The 20330-nt window shown below is 41.5% G+C and overlaps 2 protein-coding genes across 2 annotated transcripts in view; both read left to right on the top strand.

The window, feature by feature from the left end:
• LOC132572891 (UPF0461 protein C5orf24-like) overlaps nt 1–10663 on the top strand; it is a 40989-nt gene extending 30326 nt beyond the window's left edge. The window contains exons 3-6 of the mRNA XM_060240445.1: nt 318–793; nt 2398–2561; nt 6084–6214; nt 10050–10663. Of these exons, the coding sequence (XP_060096428.1) occupies nt 318–793; nt 2398–2561; nt 6084–6214; nt 10050–10246 (968 nt within the window). The 3' untranslated portion in view covers nt 10247–10663. The remainder of the gene's footprint in view (nt 1–317; nt 794–2397; nt 2562–6083; nt 6215–10049) is intronic.
• A 3304-nt stretch (nt 10664–13967) lies between these two features.
• The window catches only part of PCBD2 (pterin-4 alpha-carbinolamine dehydratase 2), a 70682-nt gene continuing 64319 nt past the window's right edge, over nt 13968–20330 (top strand). The window contains exon 1 of the mRNA XM_060240441.1: nt 13968–14199. Within this exon, the coding sequence (XP_060096424.1) occupies nt 14101–14199 (99 nt within the window). The 5' untranslated portion in view covers nt 13968–14100. The remainder of the gene's footprint in view (nt 14200–20330) is intronic.

Raw genomic sequence — 20330 nt, 5'->3', positions numbered from 1 at the left:
AATTGATTCTGTTTAGCTCAGGACTGTCTACTCTGCTAGTTGCTCTCCAGGGGGTGATGCTGGCAGAGAAAAATCTTTACTATTGGTGGCAACCAGAGATCTTAACTAGGGATGTCAAGGATTGATTTGGGATTCTTTGCATGCAAAATATGTACTTTGCTATTGGAACACACAGCCTCTTCCTTTAGCTTAAGTGGTGGCAGAGATACTACAGCTATGTGAATGAGCACTTGATTCACACAGATGAAGGCAGATGATGAGCTTGTACTGCTTTTATTAAATAATACTAAAATCCTTGTTTCTGTTTTTTTAAATAGGAGCAACTGAAACAGATGATGTGTCTGAAACGCTGAGTGAAACTACTCTACCATTTACTATAGAAAGCAGTTCTGCTTATGTAAGCAGTGACAAACCTAAGGAGTCTATACAGTATAGGACTGCAGAAATTGCAGATGCTATGATGGGTAGTGGTGTTCCTGAAGGACAGCCTGTACTTCTGTCAGTTATTCCAGGTCAGACAAAGGAGAGACATGTCTCAGAATCTGATTCTGGCACTTGTGATGCTGTCAGTGGTGAATGCAGCACTGAAGGTGTTATTGCATCTCTATCTCAGCCTGACTCTTCTGCTCAAGAGCGAATAAGAGATGCAGCTGTAGTACTGGAAGCCGTGCATCCTTCATCAACGGATAACTCTAATAGCACAGATGGTATGAAAACACCTAAAGTGAATTGTGAGGAAAGAAACATTACAGGGATAACAAATTTTTCATTACAAATCCTGAATATTTCCCAAGTAAGTATGAACATTATTTTTGATGTGTGCTTTTCTCTTAAATGAGTCACTTAGTTTTATTTTATGAATACTGGGTTTGCTTTGTTTTGTTTTCTTCAGGGGGGTTTCCTCTATATTAATTTTTTAAACCCAATAAATGTCTTCAGTCTGGTGGGTAGCCATGTTAGTCTTTAGAAGCAGAACAGTAGCCATGTTAGTCTTTAGAAGCAGAACACATGCTGATTCCCATAGTATCTGATTAAATAACTTTAATTCATGAAAGCTTATTTCCTGGAAAATATTATTGGTCTTTATGGCGTTACTGGATTTGAATGTAGGTCTCTTGAAATGTCTTGTACCTCGCCCTTGCCTCACGTTGAATAAATATTCCATATTTAATTATGAATCTACTGTTTTTTCATTGAGGTTAAGTTCAGTGGGAAACTCCTTAAGACTTTCTTATTGGAGATTGTATCATTCTCTAAACCATGATACTTTGAAACTAGAAGTAAACTTGGGGGGGAAAGTTTCACTGCATCAGTGGCTAGGCTAATGTAGCACAGCTAGTTGCAATTTTTGACTGCCATAAATTCAGTAGGCAACCTTGTTACAGTATGGGGATAACACTGACCTACTTCACAGCCTTGTTGGAAGCATGACTGAAATAATGTGTGAAGTGCCTGCATCTACTGTGGTGCCATGAAAATGTTAAACATTATGTATTGCTTGTTTTTCTAAAAAACTGCTTTCTCTGAAGCTCCTAATATTGTCCACTTTTGTACCTAAGATGTGCATTGTTAATCAAGAATAGGAGGTTGAATCATGATGATAATTTCTGCTGATAAAAGGGAGGTTGTTGGGAAGGGTTTTGGCCAGTTTTCACCTTCCCATTGCAGGCCTCTTGTTTGTCCTCCTGTTCTGAGGGATTTGCTGGTCACCCAAGAGCATTTTGGGGACACCAGTGTGCTGCAATAGGAGGGGAAAGGCAGGTAAATTCTATTCTAACAGAAGTAAAAATTATTCTTGGAACCCATCCCAATATGTTTAGATTGTCATGATTTTAAAAGTATTCTATTTTGTTATTTATCTGCTGTTTATTTAAAAAAAATGTGCTTTTACATTTTTTCCTGTGTTAAACTTTCTGTTTTTTTGTACTGGCCTGACAGCAGAGTAGTTACTGCTCACTTGCTGGTATCCTGCTGTATATAAATGGGTGCTGCATTAGTAGACTTCGGCAGCAAGGCACATTCCTACCTTATAACTTAGCAGGATCTAGATTCCCACTTATGAATGAAGTTAATAAAGTATCCCTAATGGCACTCAAATGTTCTTTATAGCTGGTAGCCTTTTTCTGAAAATGCTGAAACAGTAAAACAAGCAAATCTTAGTTTGTAGATTGTGTTTCAGCTGCTGAGAGAGAATAGGCAATGCTGATCCTTTTCAAGATAATAGATTTGTTGTTAATTTGAAAAATCCTGAATTAATGAAGTGCTAACAGATCATGTTTTTATGATCACTGTACAATAGAACTGGAAGCAGGACTTTTTGACATACACTGCCATTCTCAAGAATCAATTTGATGCATAATGGAAATTAGATGTTTAATTTTTTTTGTTTCATTATAGGATTTAATGGAATTCTTAAATGCAAATGGCAGTGATTGTACCTTAGTGCTGTTTTATACCCCTTGGTGCCGTTTCTCTGCCAGTTTGGCTCCCCATTTTAATTCTTTACCCAGAGCATTCCCAACTCTTCATTTCCTGGCCTTGGATGCCTCACAACATAGCAGGTAACATTGTTTTTCTGTCTTTTCAGAACTTGTTTGATACTGTTTTTGATATTCACTTTTAATATTAATGAATGTCGGGGCTTTTTATTAGGAAAAAGAGGGGCCAGAACTCTCAAGAGGGAAGTGGGTGCTCCTTGTCAACTTTTAAACTTTTTTTCTAGAATTTTGTTTCCACAGAGGTTCCGGAACTCTGTTCTGCTGCATTCCCCCAGAAAAAAAGCCCTGATTAACATATATATCTTAGCACACATTGACAGAATAATGATATCTGGAGGCAAAAAAGACCTTATGGCTTTCAGCTTATGGTTTTATTCAAGAGGTTCCTGTCCTTTAGAAGTTCTTTGCTTAAAAAAAATACTTTTGAATAGTGGTCAGTCACTAAATATGTTCTTCAAAATATAGGTTGCTTAATGTTGAGTAGAAATTTAGTAGTGTGAACCAATGGTGCATACTGCCCCTTTCATCTTATACCATGCAATTTCGTTAGCACATATTAGAGTTTAAAATAGAAGCGACCAATGCAAAACAAATATCCTTGCCAACTGCAGTGCTCTGTTACCACCCTGTTAAAGTCACATAATCATCATCATCGATATAATAAAAGCCCAACACAGTGGCACAACCTTCAATTTTTATTGGAAAATGTGGCAAGCACAGGAGTGGCCTTGCACTCTGTCGGTCACAACTTCCGCCCGTCATTGGGTAGCCTCTCTTTGACCCGCCCATTGCCAGCCCTGTCAGGCCAGAACCCCACCAGTCAGCCTCTGACCTCTGATGGAGACAGTTCTCTGTTGAGAGGTTCTCGTGGAGCCTTATTGATCACTACTGCTTCTCTTCAGTTCATCTTACCATCCCCCCCCCAAACAACACTGCCATCATTTTGCCGCCTCCAACTAACACCCCTCGTCAAAGTTGCACTTGCCCAGTAGGCCCCCCCCTGCCCCTACTGTTAGGGAGGTGAGGGGTGTGTGTGTGTATATATATATATATATATATATATACACTATTTACTATATATATACTATTTATAAATATGCCAGAAAATCCAGTGTGAACAATATCATGTAGCTTAAGAAACATTGAACATCATTTAATAACTATATACAGTGAAGCAAACTCTGGCAGAAAACAGTTAAGTCTTTTCAACTGACAGAAAAGGAATATTCCATCACAGCGGGGATGGGAGGGCAGTTCAGCAGTATCAAGCCCTCTTTCTACCTGCAAATAGTCTTTACTCTTTCTATTCAAATTAGGCTACAGTGGGCTGCTTGCTTCAGGCCTCATTTGGGGCAGGAGTGCACAGGAGTGGAGCTCTAAATTTTGTTGTGCTCTTTCTTAACACCCCCCCCCCCAAAAAAAAATAAAAATAAAAATACTTGCTTCTGGGCTCCATTGTTCAAACCCCCTGTGAGAATTTTGCTGAACTCTTGAGATTTGACAAACTTTCTAATAAGCAGACATATGGAAATCTTCATCATGCACTGGGGCCACAGTAATTTAAAGTACTTTTAAAAAGTACTTTTAATTTAAAGCAATTTAAAAAGTATGATGGGAGTAAGGTTTTATTATGACAAATATAATTCAAGAAGCATTTTAAGGTAGATGCTGAGCTGACATAATTTAGTACGCCTTCCCGTGATGTTGGGTGTGTGTTTGGCATATGCAAATGAGTTGTACTAATAAGCTCTAGCACCTCTTTTTCTACAAAATGACCCCTGGCTTGCTTTAAGAGGCAGGAAGCCATTGGAAGGCTCCCTTTTGCTCCCTCCACCTGCAAGTGGAGGGGGTTAAAGACAGACTTCTAAGGCTGCCTATCTTCCTGCCTGCTTGCCTCTCCCTGTCATTTCTCTGCCTTCCTTCCCTCCTTCCTTCCCCTTTACTTTATTCCTTTCTGCCAAACTTTTACATGACTCTCACTTCATTAATTCCTCTCATTCTTTCTCTCTTCGTCTTTTTCTTTCATTCTGTCTTCTCATTTTTCTTTCACTCCTTTTCCCCCTCTTTTTCTACCTCCCTTCTTTCTCTCATTCTTTCTCTGTATCTCTGCCTTTCTCTTTTTATTTCATTCTGGCTGTGATCACACACATTAAATAATGCACTTTCAATTAGGGTTGCCAGGTCCAATTCAAGAAATATCTGAGGACTTTGGGGGTGGAGCCAGGAGCAAGCATAGTTGAACTCCAGAGAGAGTTCTGGCCATCATATTTAAAGGGACCGCACACCTTTTAAGTGCCTTCCCTACATTGGAAATAATGTAGGAGGGGGGTAACTTTTTTTGAGGCTCATAGAATTGGACCCTCTGGTCCAATCTTTTTGAAACGCGGAGGGTGTTTTGAGGAGAGGCACTGGATGCTATGCTGCAAATTTGGTGCCTCTTCCTCAAAAAACCAACTCTCCTAGAGCCCCGGATACCCACTCAACAATTCTCCATTATACCCTAATCGGTCTCCGTAGGGAATAATGGAGTGCGCAGCAGACATTTCCCTCCCCATCTGCTTTCTGATGACCCTGAAGCAGGGGGAGGGCCTCCAAACTGGGGGATCCCCTGCCCCCAAATGGGGATTGTGCAACCCAAAACAGAGAATCACAGCATAAATAGGCAAGGGAAACAAAGCTACACGCTACTGTGGTTACCAGCCTGAAAACATCAAACAAATATAACAAATTTGGAAGAATATATAAAAGGAATCTTTTATAATAATTAATGAAAAACACAGTCACTCAGTCTCTTAAATAATTCAAAAGACGTGTTCACTGGATACCAGTCCCACTGCTTCTATAGCACTACAAGTGCTGATTTTCCTGTATTGCTGTATTGAATTGCTGGCTGCATTCCTTGAAGATTTTTGGACAAAGTGGATTTATTTAATGATTTCACCAGGATCATCCCTAAGGAAAATCAGCAAAATCAGCACTGTAGCTACAGAAGCAGTGAGACTCGTATCCGGTGAACACGTCTTTTGAGTTATTTAAGAGACTGAGTGACTTGTGTTTTTAATTAATTATTATAAAAAATTCCTTTTATACTTCCAGATTTGTTATATTTGTTTGATGTTTTGAGGCTGATAATCACAGTAGCGTTGTCTCCCCTGCCCAAATGGGGATTGGCAACCCTACTTTCAATCCACTTTCCAACTGGATTTTATTGTGTAAACTGACAAAATCAAGATGAAAAATGCTTTGAAACTGGATTGAAACGGCATTATTTAATGTGTGTGATTGCAGCTTCTGTCTTTCTAGCTTCCTTCCTTCCATTTCTCTTTCACTCTTTTCTCCCCATCTTTTTCCTACTGTTCTTTCTCTGTCTCTTTTTCTTACATTCTGTTTGTCTTCCTTCCTGCCACCTACACATTCATCACCCCCCTCACGAATATTTTTCTAGGGCCCATTGTATTTCTTCCTACCATGGGCGTTACTGCTAGTATTTTAACAAACATTAAAAGCTGCTATTTTGGTATGGGGTTAAAGGCAACCTTGATTCTGTAAAGGTGATTCTTCTACTGTAATCCTGTTCCTTCACAGTTTGTCAACCAGATTTGGAACTGTAGCTGTTCCTAACATCCTTCTTTTCCAAGGGGCTAAGCCTATGGCAAGGTTTAACCATACAGATCGGACCTTGGATACACTGAAAGCATTCATCTTTAATCAGACAGGTATGAGTGTTGATGCATTTAGCTGGGTAACTATGTTGGTCTGAAGCTGCAGAACATGCAAGTCCAGTTGCAGTGGCACCTTTAATACTAACAGAATTTTATTCAAGGTATAAGCTTTTGTGTGCAAGCACACTTCTTCAGATACAGTGAAAATTTTATTAGAGATTGTATCATTCTCTAAACCATGACGCTTTGAAACTAGAAATAAACTTGGGGAAAATTAATGGAAGAAACCATATTTGCAATCCACAGGGTTCTGTTCTGTTGTTACATTGCTATCTGTCCTTATTTCAGGCTCAGGGTAGTCAATATGAATCTCTATATTTTATCCACACGTCAACTCAGTGAGGCAAACTAGGCTGAGAGAGAAAGTGACTAGTCTAAGGCCAACCAATAAACTTCATGGTCCCAATCAGTGTTCCCTCTAAGCTGAGTTAGTGTGAGCTGGCTCACAGATTTCTAGTCTCCAGCTCACACATTTTTATCTTAGCTCAGGAAGGATGACCCCAGAGCACAATAATTTTTGTAGTAGCTCACAACTTTAATGCCAGTAGCTCACAACTTCAATGCTAGTAGCTCACAAAGTATAATTTTTGCTCACAACACTTTGCAGCTTAGAAGGAAAATTGGTCCCGATATACTTCATAGCAGGATAGAGATTTGAACTTGGGTCCTCTCAGGTGTGCTTCAACACTGTAACCAGGGTTGTGTATTACTTGTAATGTTTGTTGTATTTAAAACAGAGCTGTAAAATTTGCAACATGCTAAGTTCCATTTAGGCTTAGGTTTGTTTGTTTTGGTTAAGGGCCTAATGGCGCATAGTGTTAAAGCTACAGTACTGCAGTCCTAAGCTCTGCTCACAACCTGGTAGCTGGGTTTTCAGGTGGTAGCTGGGTTTTCAGGTAGCCGGCTCGAGGTTGACTCAGCCTTTCATCCTTCCAAGGTAGGTAAAATGAGTACCCAGCTTGCTGGGGGGAAAGTGTGAAAGACTGGGGAAGGCAATGGCAAACCACCCCATAAAAAGTCTGCCATGAAAACGTTGTGAAAGCAACATCACCCCAGAGTTGGGAACGACTGGTGTTTTCACAGGGGACCTTTCCTTTCCTTTTCCTTGTTTGTTTTATGATCACAAAAACCCATGATGCATTGATGTGGAAGCTGTCTTCTGGCTTGTTCAAGAGAAGTGAGATTTTTGGGGCAGCCAGAATAAGATTGCAGTCCTGTGTTATTTTCTTGGGAGTAAGGGCCACTGACCTTGGAAGATGGAAGACTGAGTCAACCTCGAGCCGGCTACCTGAAAACCCAGCTTCTGCCAGGATCGAACTCAGGTCATGAGCAGCCTTCCGTCCTTTCAAGGTCAATAAAATGAGTACCCAGCTTGCTGGGGGGAAAGTGTAGGTGACTGGGGAAGGCAATGGCAAACCACCCCGTAAAAAGTCTGCCGTGAAAACGTTGTGAAAGCAACGTCATCCCAAAGTCGGAAATGATTTGTGCTTGCACAGGGGACTACCTTTACCTTTTTTAAGGGCCACTGAACACTGTGACATTTCTGAGAAAATGTATATAGTTTCAGGCAGTAAGACAGCTTAGGTATCTAAAAGCTCATGTGGTAGTAAGAGTTAGGAATGTCTAGTACAGGGGTCCTCAAACTACGGCCCGCGGGCCAGATGCGGCCCGCTGAGGACGTTTATGCGGCCCGCCGGGTTATGGCAAAATCAGACCAGAAGTGACGTTCGACCTAAACTCATGTTAGCAACGCACACTTCCGGCACTGGGCTGAGGCGGCGGAGACAGAGTGTGAGGCGATACCGAGGTGAGGTGAGTTCCCAGGCTGGGGTGGGTGGTGTGGGGAAGGGAGAGAGATGCAGAAGACGGAGAACTGACAGCCCGTGGCCTTGTACAGTAACGGCAGTCCGGCCCTCCAACAGTCTGAAGGACAGTGAACTGGCCCCCTATTTAAAAAGTTTGAGGACCCCTGGTCTAGTATATGTCCCTGTGGATTGCAAATATAGCTTCTTCCACTGATTTGGAGAAGGATAACTATTACCAGTTATCGCTGTTCTTTTATGCACATTTTTATTCTGTTTTTCAGTCAAGAAATGGTACCCAAAGCACTAGTGAGAATTAGGAGGTAATAGAAACAACATATTTAACAAATCCTTGGGGATGGGATTCTCAGTTGAGCTGGATCCAGGAGAGGTGTGTTTCTTGCCCTCCTGATGGTTTCACTGTTTGCGTTTGGAAGCTGAAGAGAGGAATTTTAGTTGGTTCTTGGAATGGCTAAGAGGGTTTCTGACTGCTTATTATCTTTCGCCTTATCTCCAGCATGTGAAGTAAATTTATCTAGCACTTATGGATGGAATAGTTGACAAAGAAACTTACTTATATTCTGGTTTCTTTCACTTCCTTATGAAAGAGAAGGAAAGCAAACTATTTCCTATCCTGGTGGGTCTTCAGTCTTTATTAAGGCTAAGCAAGACTGCAGAAACTTGCTTGTTTGCTGTATTTTGGGTTTTGCCTGAAAAGCTGAAGAACAATTGAATTTGTAACATTTCATGCAGAAGCTATTATTAGTATAGGACATATATTTGATATTATTGATGCATTTACTGGGAAAAGTAGCAGCAGTCTCGGATTCACCAGTAATTTCCACAGATAGAAGGGATTTCTATCCATTAAGTGTCACTTCCTTCCCTTCTGCTGCAGGCCAGAAGGCCTCTTCCCCAGATGCTGCTCCTGGGAGATGGGGTTCCCAAGAACAGCATGAAGGAGAGTTGGAGATCTTGGCAAAAATCACCCCCCCCCCCCATCTATGGAAACCTTTTGGCAGATTCAAGCCATAATCCACAAATTTCAATCTCGGTATATGTGTGTGTGTGTGTGTGTGTGAACTGAATGCAACAGCTTCATGCAACTGACAGAGTGGCTCTGGCCCCTAAAAGCATCTAACAATAAATACATAAGTATTTAAAGTAGCATAACACATGTTCTTTGATATTTATAGTGATAGTACAGAAAATGATAAGATCTCCAATTTAGATCTTTACATAGCTGCCATAATACTTCATTGCTTTGTCTTCAGTAGACTAGCACAGTTACCCTTCTGGGATCTGTTCCTTTAGTATGGTAGTAGGGCTGAAAAAGTGACTTCTGCTTATATTTTGGAAATCAATAGACCTGATGTCAGGTTAGGTGCTAAATAATGAAATTGTGTAAGTCTAAATGCAAAAAATAGATACTTGCATGCAAGCCTGTAGCCAGAAAATTCCGGTTGGGGGGGCCACGGATAAATTTTTTGGATGGAGGGCCCCCCTCTGGTGGCCCCCACTTTCTCCACTGCCACTTTTCTCCCTGCAGCTCTGCTGGCCCCCATCCACGCAGCACCTCCCTCCCTCCTACTCACCCAAGGGGAGAAACTGTAAAGAGCGGTTCTGGGAGCTCTTGCAAAGCGCCCCCCCCACGATCACGTGATCGGCTGGAAAATCAGCTCCGAAGCCGGCTGTATCTACCCTGGCTTTCCAACACAATCAGCAAGTTCAGCACTGGGGTGGCACCTTGAAAGAGCCCCTGGAGACCACTCTTTACAGTTTCTCCCCCTGGGTGAGTGAAAGGGAGAGAGGGGAGGTGCCATGTGGAGGGGGGCCGCCAGAGCTGTGGGAAGAAAAGTGGCTGCAGAGAAAGTGGGCTGGGGAAAGGGGCCATAAGGATCCAGGGGGGGTTGGATGGGGGGTCCTGCCCCCCCTCCCCGGTGGCTACGGGCCTGCTTGCATGCAAACACCGGTAGTACAGTTTCTTTTGTTTAATCTCTAAGTTAATAAGTGTCTGTTTCTTTCAGGAATAGAGCCCAAGACTGATGTGGTAGTCACTGAGGAAGATCAAGAAGGTCCCCTGCCTAGCACTCTGACCAAAGGAATAGACTGGCTTCTCTTATTTTCTTTACTGTTTCTTATCAGTTTCATCATGTATGCCACAGTTCGGACTGAAAGCATCCGGTGGCTAATACCCGGTCATGATCAGGAGCATCAGGAATAATATGCAACCTGAGACCTTTATGCTTTGAGAACAAGTTAAATAGTACAGTGGATTGGCTGTGATTCTTGTGAATGCCAACAATATAGTGTTCCTCACATTTTCAAAAGCACAGAACATCACCCAACCAAAATTTGCTTACAATATAACTATGAAAAGATATAACTGGAAAATACTTAATAAAGTAGAAGTGGGAGAATGTTTCACAGACAAATACCTATGCCTGATGTAGGTTTCTCATTATTTCCCATTTTTAAAAGGAAAATCATGATTAATCTGGGGTTGTTTGACCTCTAGTGAATGAATTGCAGCTTTTTATGGTAGAACACCATGAAATCTCTGTGCCTTGCAAAGTGACTGCAGGTGCATGTTTATGATATGGTAAAGATTTAAAATACAGGTCATGGAAATCTCCCTGAACTTTTGTTACTGATTTTGTATTGCAGATGCTCAGAGTATATACTGGATATCTCCCCCTCCCCAAAATAAGAGCAAACTTTGTGTGTCCTGATACTAACATTTGGACCTGGGAGTCATTGATACTGTCATAATTATGGTGCCCAAATAATATTACAATGTTGCTGTTAATGCATCAGAACGCTGAGAGTTTCAGTAGTAGCTGACATCACAACATGATATTCATTTGTGTACCAAAATTGGAATATGCATAAAACTGCAAGAAAGGACATGATTAAACAATTTAATGTTTAGCAATTTTAGATACAACTTTCAGCATGGGTGTAAATTCGTAAGGCATTTAAGAATATAAGAGAAGCCATGTGGAATCAGGCCAATGGCCCATCCAGTCCAACACTCTTGTGTCACACAGTGGCCAAATACACACACACACACACTGTGGCTAATAGCCACTGATGGACCTCTGCTCCATATTTTTATCTAACCCCCTCTTGAAGCTGGCTTTTTGAGGTGTGGTGACCAGAATTGTACATAGTATTCCAAATGAGACCGCACCATCAATTTATACAGGGGCATTATGATACTGGCTGATTTGTTTTCAATTCCCTTCCTAATAATTCCCAGCATGGCGTTGGCCTTTTTTATTGCAATCGCACACTGTCTTGACATTTTCAGTGAGTTATCTACCACGACCCCAAGATCTCCCTCTTGGTCAGTCTCTGCCAGTTCACACCCCATCAACTTGTATTTGTAGCTGGGATTCTTGGCCCCAATGTGTATTACTTTGCACTTGGTCACACTGAACCTCATCTGCCACGATGACGCCCACTCACCCAGCCTCAACAGATCCCTTTGGAGTGCCTCACAATCCTCTCTGGTTCTCACCACCCTGAACAATTTAGTGTCATCTGCAAACTTGGCCACTTCACTGCTTACTCCCAACTCCGAATCATTTATGAAAAATTAAAGCGCATGGGACCCAGCACTGAGCCCTGCGGCACCTCACTGCTTACTGTCCTCCACTGCAAAGACTGCCCATTTATACTCACACTCTGCTTCCTATTAGTCAGTTTTTGATCCACAAGAGGACCTGTCATTTTACTCTATGACTCTCAAGCTTACTAAGGAGCCTTTGTTGAGGAACTTTATCAAAAGCTTTCTGAAAGTCAAGGTAAACAACATCTATTGGGTCTCCTTTGTCCACGTTTGTTCACCCCCTTGAAATGTAACAGGTGAGGTAAGATCTTCCCTTACAGAACCCATGCCGAGTCTTCCTCAATAACTTGTGTTCATCAATGTGCCTACTCATTCTGTCCTTGATAATGGTTTCTACCAACTTTCCCGGTATTGGAAGTCAGACTGACTGGCCTGTAATTTCCTGGATCTCCTCTGGAACCCGTTTTAAAGATGGGGGTGACATTTGCTACCTTCCAGCCCTCAGGAATGGAGGCAGATTGCAATGAAAGATTACATATTTTTGTGAGGAGTTCCACAAGTTCAACTTTGAGTTCTTTCAGAACTCTTGGATGTATGCCATCCGGACCTGGTGACTTATTAGATTTTAATTAGTCTATCAGTTGTAGGACCTCCTCTCTTGTCACCTCAATCTGACTCAGGTCTTTCAACACCTCTTCCAAAATAAGTGGTTCTGGAGTGGGCAACACTTCTCATCTTCCACAGTGAAGACAGAGGCAAAAAATTCATTCAGCTTCTCAGCCATTTCCCTATCCTTCATTAATCCTTTTACCCCTTGGTCACCCAAGGGCCCCACTGCCTCCCTGGCTGGTTTTCTGCTTCTAATATATTTGAAGAAATTTTTATTGTTGGTCTTTATGTTTTTTGCAACATGCTCCTCGTAGTTCCTTTTTGCCTGCCTGATCACAGTCTTGCATTTGATTTTCCACAGCCTGTGTTCCCTTTTATTAATCTCACTTGGACTAGCTTTCCACCGCTTAAAGGAGTCCTTCTTACCTTTTACACCTTTCATTACTTTGTTTGTTAACCATGCAGGCCTTTTCTTTTACCTGTTTGTGCCTTTCCTAACTAATTTGTGGCTCTTTGTCTTGAAGTTGTGTTTTGACTAGTCTTTCCATGTTAAGCAACAGAAAACAAGATGGTTAATACAGAGTATCAGTAGGGAGAGAGTATCAGTATGTTTCCATTACATCTGGGAGGGTTATACATTATGTGGCATTTTAGATATTTGTCACAATAACCTAATTAATACCAAAGTGCTACCTTTTTTGTTCTCTTCATTGGTATCCTGGAACGTAGTTCTGGCTGGCTTGGCATCAGGAGTATGTGCCTAATATGCAAATGAGCTCCTGGGGTTTTTCTACAAAAAACCCATGTGAAACTGGTGATACAAGGGGTGTGTGGCTTAATATGTAAATAAGTTCCTGATGGCTTATTCTACAAAAAAAAGCCCTGGACTACAGAATGAAACAAGGACAGTCTAGTGAGGCACATATATAGTTACATTCTAATTTGGCAGGGTCTTATTGTCCTAGTGTGTGTTGTTCATGTCTGGGATACTGAGAAGACTACAGGTAGGCTAAAAGTAAGCGCTTGTGTACAAATATTACAGACCTCTTAGATTCTCCAAAACAAATCAACTACAGAGTGCTTTGGAAGGTAAAGGGACTTTTGTTGTCTTGAGCAGTTATGGGTGTGGGGGAAAGAAGATTGCTACCTGTGCTGCCATCTGCAGTGACCCAAGGGCTGGATGGGGCTTCTTTCCCTATAAGCGTGTTTAGCTCGTTTGTGGGCATCTTTATTAAAGTCCTTATGAATGGTTTACAAATGGATAAGGGGGCAAAAGCGCAGGACTCGCTGTCCCCAACCAAGAGCTCTGAGACATCTTAAGATCACACCAGGCCTATAGCTGGTGGGGGGGGGACGACACGGCCACCCCATTCAACCCCCCCCCCCCTTAAAGTTTTGTGGCCCTTCCGTTAGGCCGAGACCCCAGGTAGACGCTGCCCAGCTCCCCTCCTGCGGCTCCGCGCCCCGCCTCCTCCCCCTTCCTCCTTTACACTTTTAAGGTCCAGGGAAGGGGCGGTGAAGCGCTGCTCCGGGCTCTTTAAAAGGCGAACCCCCCTCCGCTTGGAAGGGGGAAGAGCGCGGAGTGGGCGGCAGCCGCTGCAGCAGGTCCCCCCACCTAAAAATTTATCCGCTCCCCTTCCATCCATTTTTTCTGGCAGCGGGCCTGGACCATACCGGCGGGCGGTTGCACGCAGCCTCAGCTCCTCCCGCCTGGTGAGGAGGGCCAGTCAAATGCCTCGTAAAATGCGTGGGCTTCAGCGTATCTGGTACCGCCTCTCCGCGACGCAGCTTCCGTGGCTAGGAGGGGCGGGCACCAGCCCTGGAGCGTCTCCCTCGTGGCAAGGGCGGCTCAGGCGCTTGGCGGCCTCAGGGGGCGGGGGTCCAAGCTAAAGCCCATGACAGGAGGTGCAAGGGTGAGGTGCTCGGGGCTGCTCCGTGTGGGCTTGGCGGCTGCGGCACGACTGAGCAGCAGCGGGAGCACGTTCGCCGCTATGGTGAGAGGCTGGGCGGGATCAGGGGAAGGAGCCTCCCCGACTCGTTTTCAAATAGCGGCAAACTCTACCCTCCATGCACAGAACGTTGTCCCACTGAGCCTTACTTGTTTCCCCCTCATTCGCGCTGGAGTCGTAGGCTGCGGAGGGTGCAGTTTCAAATCCTTGTTTGCAAAGATTTTCGCTTCTAAATTCGGATTGTGCATTGGTCCTCTTCCGCTTCCCGGCGAGGTTCTGGCGCTTCGTTGTTATTTATAGCCCATCCTACTCGCTGACTACAAGGCATTCCAATAAAGTGCAGTAGGAAGACGGCTAGAATTGCAAACACGGGTTGGACTGAACCTAGAATGCTTACCAAGAAGAGACAAGGGGAAAACAATACTAGAGAAAACTAGCCTAAGGGAGAAAGGCTAGGCTTGACCTGTTCTCGTTAATAACTCATTTTCTTTATAAAACTGCATTACACGAACAATATTAGGTTACCGATGTGAAGATAGTTTCAGATGGGTAGTCGTGTTGGTTTGAAGCAACAGAGAATGAAGATTGAGTCCAGTGGCACCTTTAAGACCAACGAAGTTTAATTCTGCCTATAAGCTTGAAGAAGGCTCTTTCAGTGTAAATGAAGAAGTGTGCATCCACTGTAAAGTTTATACACAGAATTAAACTTCGTTGGTCTTAAAGGTGTCACTGGAGTAAAACTTTGTTCTGTTAGGCAATTGGGCATTTTGTTGAGGAAATTTTGTATGGCGGAGCAGTTGGTGTTTTTTTGCAGTGTGAAGTAGTATAACTCAGGTGTGTTTGCTGGAAGCTAGGTCTTCAAGGATTCTTATGTTCCCTATCTGTCACTCAAATTACAAATCTATGCTGAATTGAAACAATTGGGTTTAGATGGGAATAATTGTACAGGATCATACTTTTGATTTCTGAACATCTATTTATTTATCATGTATATCCTGCTTTTCTTCCCAGTGGGAAGGGAACACAAAGGAGTTTACAGCTTCTCCAATTTGTACTTACAGCAGATTAGGTTGAGAGCGGGTTATTGTCCCCGTGTCATATGACAAGCTTCCATGGTAGAGTTGGAATATGAACCTCAGTTTCACAGGTCTTAGTGGGACATTCTGACTGTTACACCACACTGGTTCTCTTACTTCAGAAGGAAGTGCAGTGTTCAGCAGAACAAATGTATAGGATTCAGCCCAGTATATTGAATAAAGAAGCTATTGGTTAAAGTTAGGTTCACTTTTTAATTGAATTTGTAAACAGAACAAATTAATAGCGCTATTATTTTTATCTTAAAACCAGTTATTCTTATCTTAAAACCCCTAAACCACATTGAGCTTCCAAAACTAGTTGTCCCAGACTAGTAGTGTTGCATCAAGAATGTTTATTTTTATTTATGTTATTCAAAACTAACACAATTTTATTCCGTGAAATGTTTATCTGGACTAGAGCTCACTTCTTCAGATGTTGGGATGGTTAGCTAGTGCCTCCTTCCCCCCATACCTCGCATATGGTCTGCCTGCATTGCTTCTGAGTTGCTGCATTGCTCATGAAGAAGTGGGTTCTAGTTCACAATCATTTTTGCTGGGATAAAATTAAATAACTGCCAGTGTTTTAAAAACTGTTGTGTAATTCTGCAAGACATCTGTGATTTCAGTGCTACAGTGTACAATTTTATTATACTCTAGCAATATTTCATACACTGTAAAACATTCAGAGAGTTAATAGAAAGGCAGATCAAGCATTTATAGCCCATCCTACTCGCTGACTACAAGGCATCCAATAAAGTGCAGTAGGAAGATGGCTGGAATTGCAAACACGGGTTGGACTGAACCTAGAATGCTTACCAAGAAGAGACAAGGGGAAAACAATACTAGAAAAAACTAGCCTAGGGAGAAAGGCTAGGCTTGACCTGTTCTCACTAATAACTCATTTTCTTTATAAAACTGCATTACACGAACAATATAGGTAGAGGTCCATGTTCACTTGTGAATAATTTAAGCATATGCACATATAAGAGGCAGTAGGATTAAACATGCCCTCCTCCTGTTGTTCTCTTTGGTATGACCCCCCATCCCCTAATTAATGGAGGATAAATTTATCATATAGTGAGTGTGGTGCTTGCTGTTGGATATAGAATTCTGTGTTCTGAGAATTTCAACTTTCATGTGATTGTAAAAGTGGACTTGAAAATGTGTGGGCGATTTTTTGTGAATCTCACAAGCCAGACACAGGGTTTAACAGAATTTCCAGTCATCAAGTAATGGACATCTCTGGTCTGCCTAACCCAATATGACTTTTCTCCAGTTTGCAAAATAGTTTAGGCAAAATAATGATATTCTAGGCATTAAGTTTGCTTCATTTTTTAAAAAGTCTGGGATGTATGAAGTACACAGTAATGTGAGAGCTTTCATTTCAAGTGTTCTGTGAGTTTGAGCTGAGCCTCTTCTTCTCCTCCTCTGACCTTCAGTACCCACAAATCCTGAAAATTGTTCTGGAAAGAAATATCAGAGATAAACAGTCACTGTGGTTGCATATTGTTTGCTTTGAGCTAGTGTAAACTATCTCAATAATAGCTATTTAGTTTAAGGTGGCTGCAAGAATCTGCAATGGGCACTGTCTCAAGGACTGAGAAGGCACTTTTCTGTGGCTCATAAGATTTTTCTATGATCTAGAGCAGAGGTGGCCAAACTTAGTTAACGTAAGAGCCACACAGAATAAACATCAGATGTCTGAGAGCCACAAAACAGGAAGGAAGGAAAATAGATGGAGGAGGGAGGGAGGGAGAGAGAGAGAAGATGGAAAGCAAGCAACTTTAAATGCATTCTCCAATTCTTAAATGTGATGGCTGGCTTGGCTTGGAGAAGTGATTAAGAGAAAAATGCCTTCTCTAAGCCAACAAACAAGGCAGTGGGGACTTTGAGAGCCACGCAATATGTGTGAAATATATGCATTACTGTGCACTTCATGTGTGAAAGAGCTGTGTGTGGCAATATGTGTGAAAGAGCCACAGTTTGGCCACCCTGATCTAGAAAATCCCAACTTTTATTTTTCTTGTAATCCTTCTTACAACAATTTATAGTTTTACTAGCAAGCAATTTGCTTTGCTAAACAAATCCCAAACTAAGTACAACTACAGTATTTCTTAATAAAAAGTCTTTTTCTTTAGTAATAATTCAAATCTAATTAGTAAAGCCCAGATTTGTTGGAGATTAAAAAGGATTTTAGTTTTAAGTTTTAATTAAAATGTGAATTTTTGGGTCAGTTTGGAGGTGGGCGGGTTTTCCTCCCCTTTAAAGAGAATGAAGGATGCACAGTCTAGGACCTTGTGTTTTATTATTTATTCTGTCATTTACCTGAATCAGTCAACAGGTGCCTTGGGTTTTAAGTAAAGGGGCAAAATGCTACTTTCTGATTTCATGAGGTAGTTTACTGGTGGCTTCCACAAATATGTGGAGAATCAGTTAGCCAGTGACTTTAAAATAAACATTGGTAGTACTGCCAAGTTTTCCTGGTGTGGTTTTCCTCTACAAAACCAGTGGAAAGTAAAGTAGAAATGTGTAACAGCCAAAGCAAATAATAACTGGACATTGAAATGTCAGCACTGGACAAACAAGTGAAATAGTCATGTTTGATTCCTGATTTAGTGATTGTATCCCACCATATGATTGGTTTCTTGACAGTTAATAAAAAAAGCAGAACTGTTTGAAATCATCCAGGAATCCCAGAGTATAGTTTGACATCATTCTATCACCTGTATCAGAGGATAATGTACCATCATAGTTAATATTTAATTGTGTTAAAGAGGAAGGAGATCACTTATTTGACATGTGTGCCCTTTGGTTCAGGCATCAACAAAACATCTAAAGCTTGTGAGCTAGCCTGAAAAATCATAACCTGTACTTCTCCCTGCACGCCCCCCCCCGCATTTATCACCAGTTTCTTTTTCTCTGCTCTGCTCCCACCCCAAGAAAGCTTGAACTGTATTGAACTTAAACTATATATTATATGTCTTCGGTTATGAGGCAGGAAATATAATTCTTTGGATACATCTAAATTGGGGAAACTTTTGCTGATTTATGAAGCATTTATCATTCTATGCTAAATTTCACTGCCATATTCAGCTGGCTGAGGAAAATAACTGAAAATATAATTGTGGAATTTCTGAGTTTTTCCATAGAAGTAGTGAAATTATATATTGTTGCAGGCAGATAAGTTAATTGGTCACACTAACTGAAGTGCGAGGGGGTAATTGTACAGTTATGTTAATCCTTTTCAAGGTTTTGAGTGAATTGGAACAGTGATTCAGATTTGAAATGCAGTGCCATCTGGTGGTTAGTATTAACCTTTTGTGGAATTTCTATGAGATGCAGTTGCCTTCAAGTTCCAAAAATGGGGCATTGAATGAATGAACAGATGAATCTTTAGCTACTAAAATCTATAGATTTTCCATATGGATGCACTACTCAGCAGCAGTGCTGTACTGATTTTGCAATTGGACATCTATGCTAAAAATATTTTGTCTAAAATATAATACATTTTGATCACTATTAAAGGAAGAATGTAATACAGATTTGGAAGGAATATATATATTAGATGTGGAAATTGACCCCCATTTAGCAGTGTTTTTTGTACTTAACTTTAAGCTCATTCAGTATTAAAGCAAGTAGGACCTTCCAAGTAAAATTATTGCACTAAAGCACCTGTGAATTGGGAAACTTACTATTAATTCAGTTGATTTGTCTTTCACAAACATGATCTGAGAACTGAATTGGCCGTTCTATTTGAAACCACTTTCAGCATTATCACTAGTGGCGTTTGATGCACTTGTAGATTAAGCTGGATATGTTATTATTGCCAGAGGAAGGACAGAGGAAGGATTTGGAAGGACAACCATGGTAGGTGCTTTTAATAACCTCAGTATACATTTCTGATGCATCTTATATTTTTATGGACTGGAATTTAACCATGAATTTAATCATGAGAGCCAGTTTAATATAGTGGTTAAGTGCACGAACTCTTATCTGGGAGAACTGGGTTTGATTCCCCACTCCTCCACTTACAGCTGCTGGAATGGCCTTGGGTTGGCCACAGCTGTCGTAAGAGTTGTCCTTGAAACTCTTGCTGTGAGAACCCTCTCAGCCCCACCCACCTCATAGGGTATCTGTTGTGGGGGGAGAAGAAACAGGAGATTGTAAGCCGCTCTGAGTCTCTGATTCAGAGACAAGGGCGGGGTATAAATCTGCAGTCTTCTTCGTCGTCGTCTTCTACAATGGATGGTAATATTGTGAGAAAGTGATTGTGGTGTTTTGATGTGTAAATATTATATGTTCTCTTTCTGTTTTTAATATGTTTACCCTGTTTTACTTCTAAATAAACTCACAAACTTTAAGCTTAAATAAAAACAACTGTTTTATTTAGAGTGAAGGATCTCCTTTTACCTCAGAACTATCCTGACATATTGACCATTTGATTATTCTACCAGATATAACTAAGCCATCCTGTTCTTTGGGTCCAACTAAGAACCCTAAGATGAAAGACTGCTGGCAATGAAAATAAGTAGAAAATGCTAAAGAAGGGAGGGAGGCAGTATAACACACATCACTTCAGAACGTGAAAGAGAGGTGCCTTTACAGGTGTTACACTAAGGGTTCTCAGTTAAAAGCAATATGTTACATCAGACATAATGCTCCTGATTCTTTAACCAAGATTGAGGACCAGGTTGCAGGAATCTGTTTATGTTCCTTTACTGTCTTCTTGCTAGCTTTTACTGTTAAGGATTGCAGCAGCACAGGCTTTATCTTCTAAGATAACCAGGAGTTGCTCTTAACCAGCAATTCAGACTTTAGTTTTACATTAAACTTTCAAATCCTCAAGGGCAATTCCATGGTTGGCATTTATCAGTTCCCTCAACCGTGGCAATTCCATGGTTGACATTCATCATAATACTGCTAAATGGGGAGGAGACAAGATGATCCATGTACACTAGGGGAAGGATAGAAGGGAGCACATCATCTTTCAGCCTGCTCCTGTTATTTTAATCATGGTTCTGTCACACCTGCAGAGCTACAGAATTTGTAAGTCTAGTAAATACCTTATTGTAAAAGGTTTCCCCCCCAAAGGTATACTGC

The sequence above is a fragment of the Heteronotia binoei genome, chromosome 5, assembly GCF_032191835.1.
Source record: "Heteronotia binoei isolate CCM8104 ecotype False Entrance Well chromosome 5, APGP_CSIRO_Hbin_v1, whole genome shotgun sequence".
Taxonomy (NCBI): domain Eukaryota; kingdom Metazoa; phylum Chordata; class Lepidosauria; order Squamata; family Gekkonidae; genus Heteronotia; species Heteronotia binoei.
Note: the sequence above shows the minus strand (reverse complement) of the source record. Positions and strands in the feature narration are given on the sequence as shown.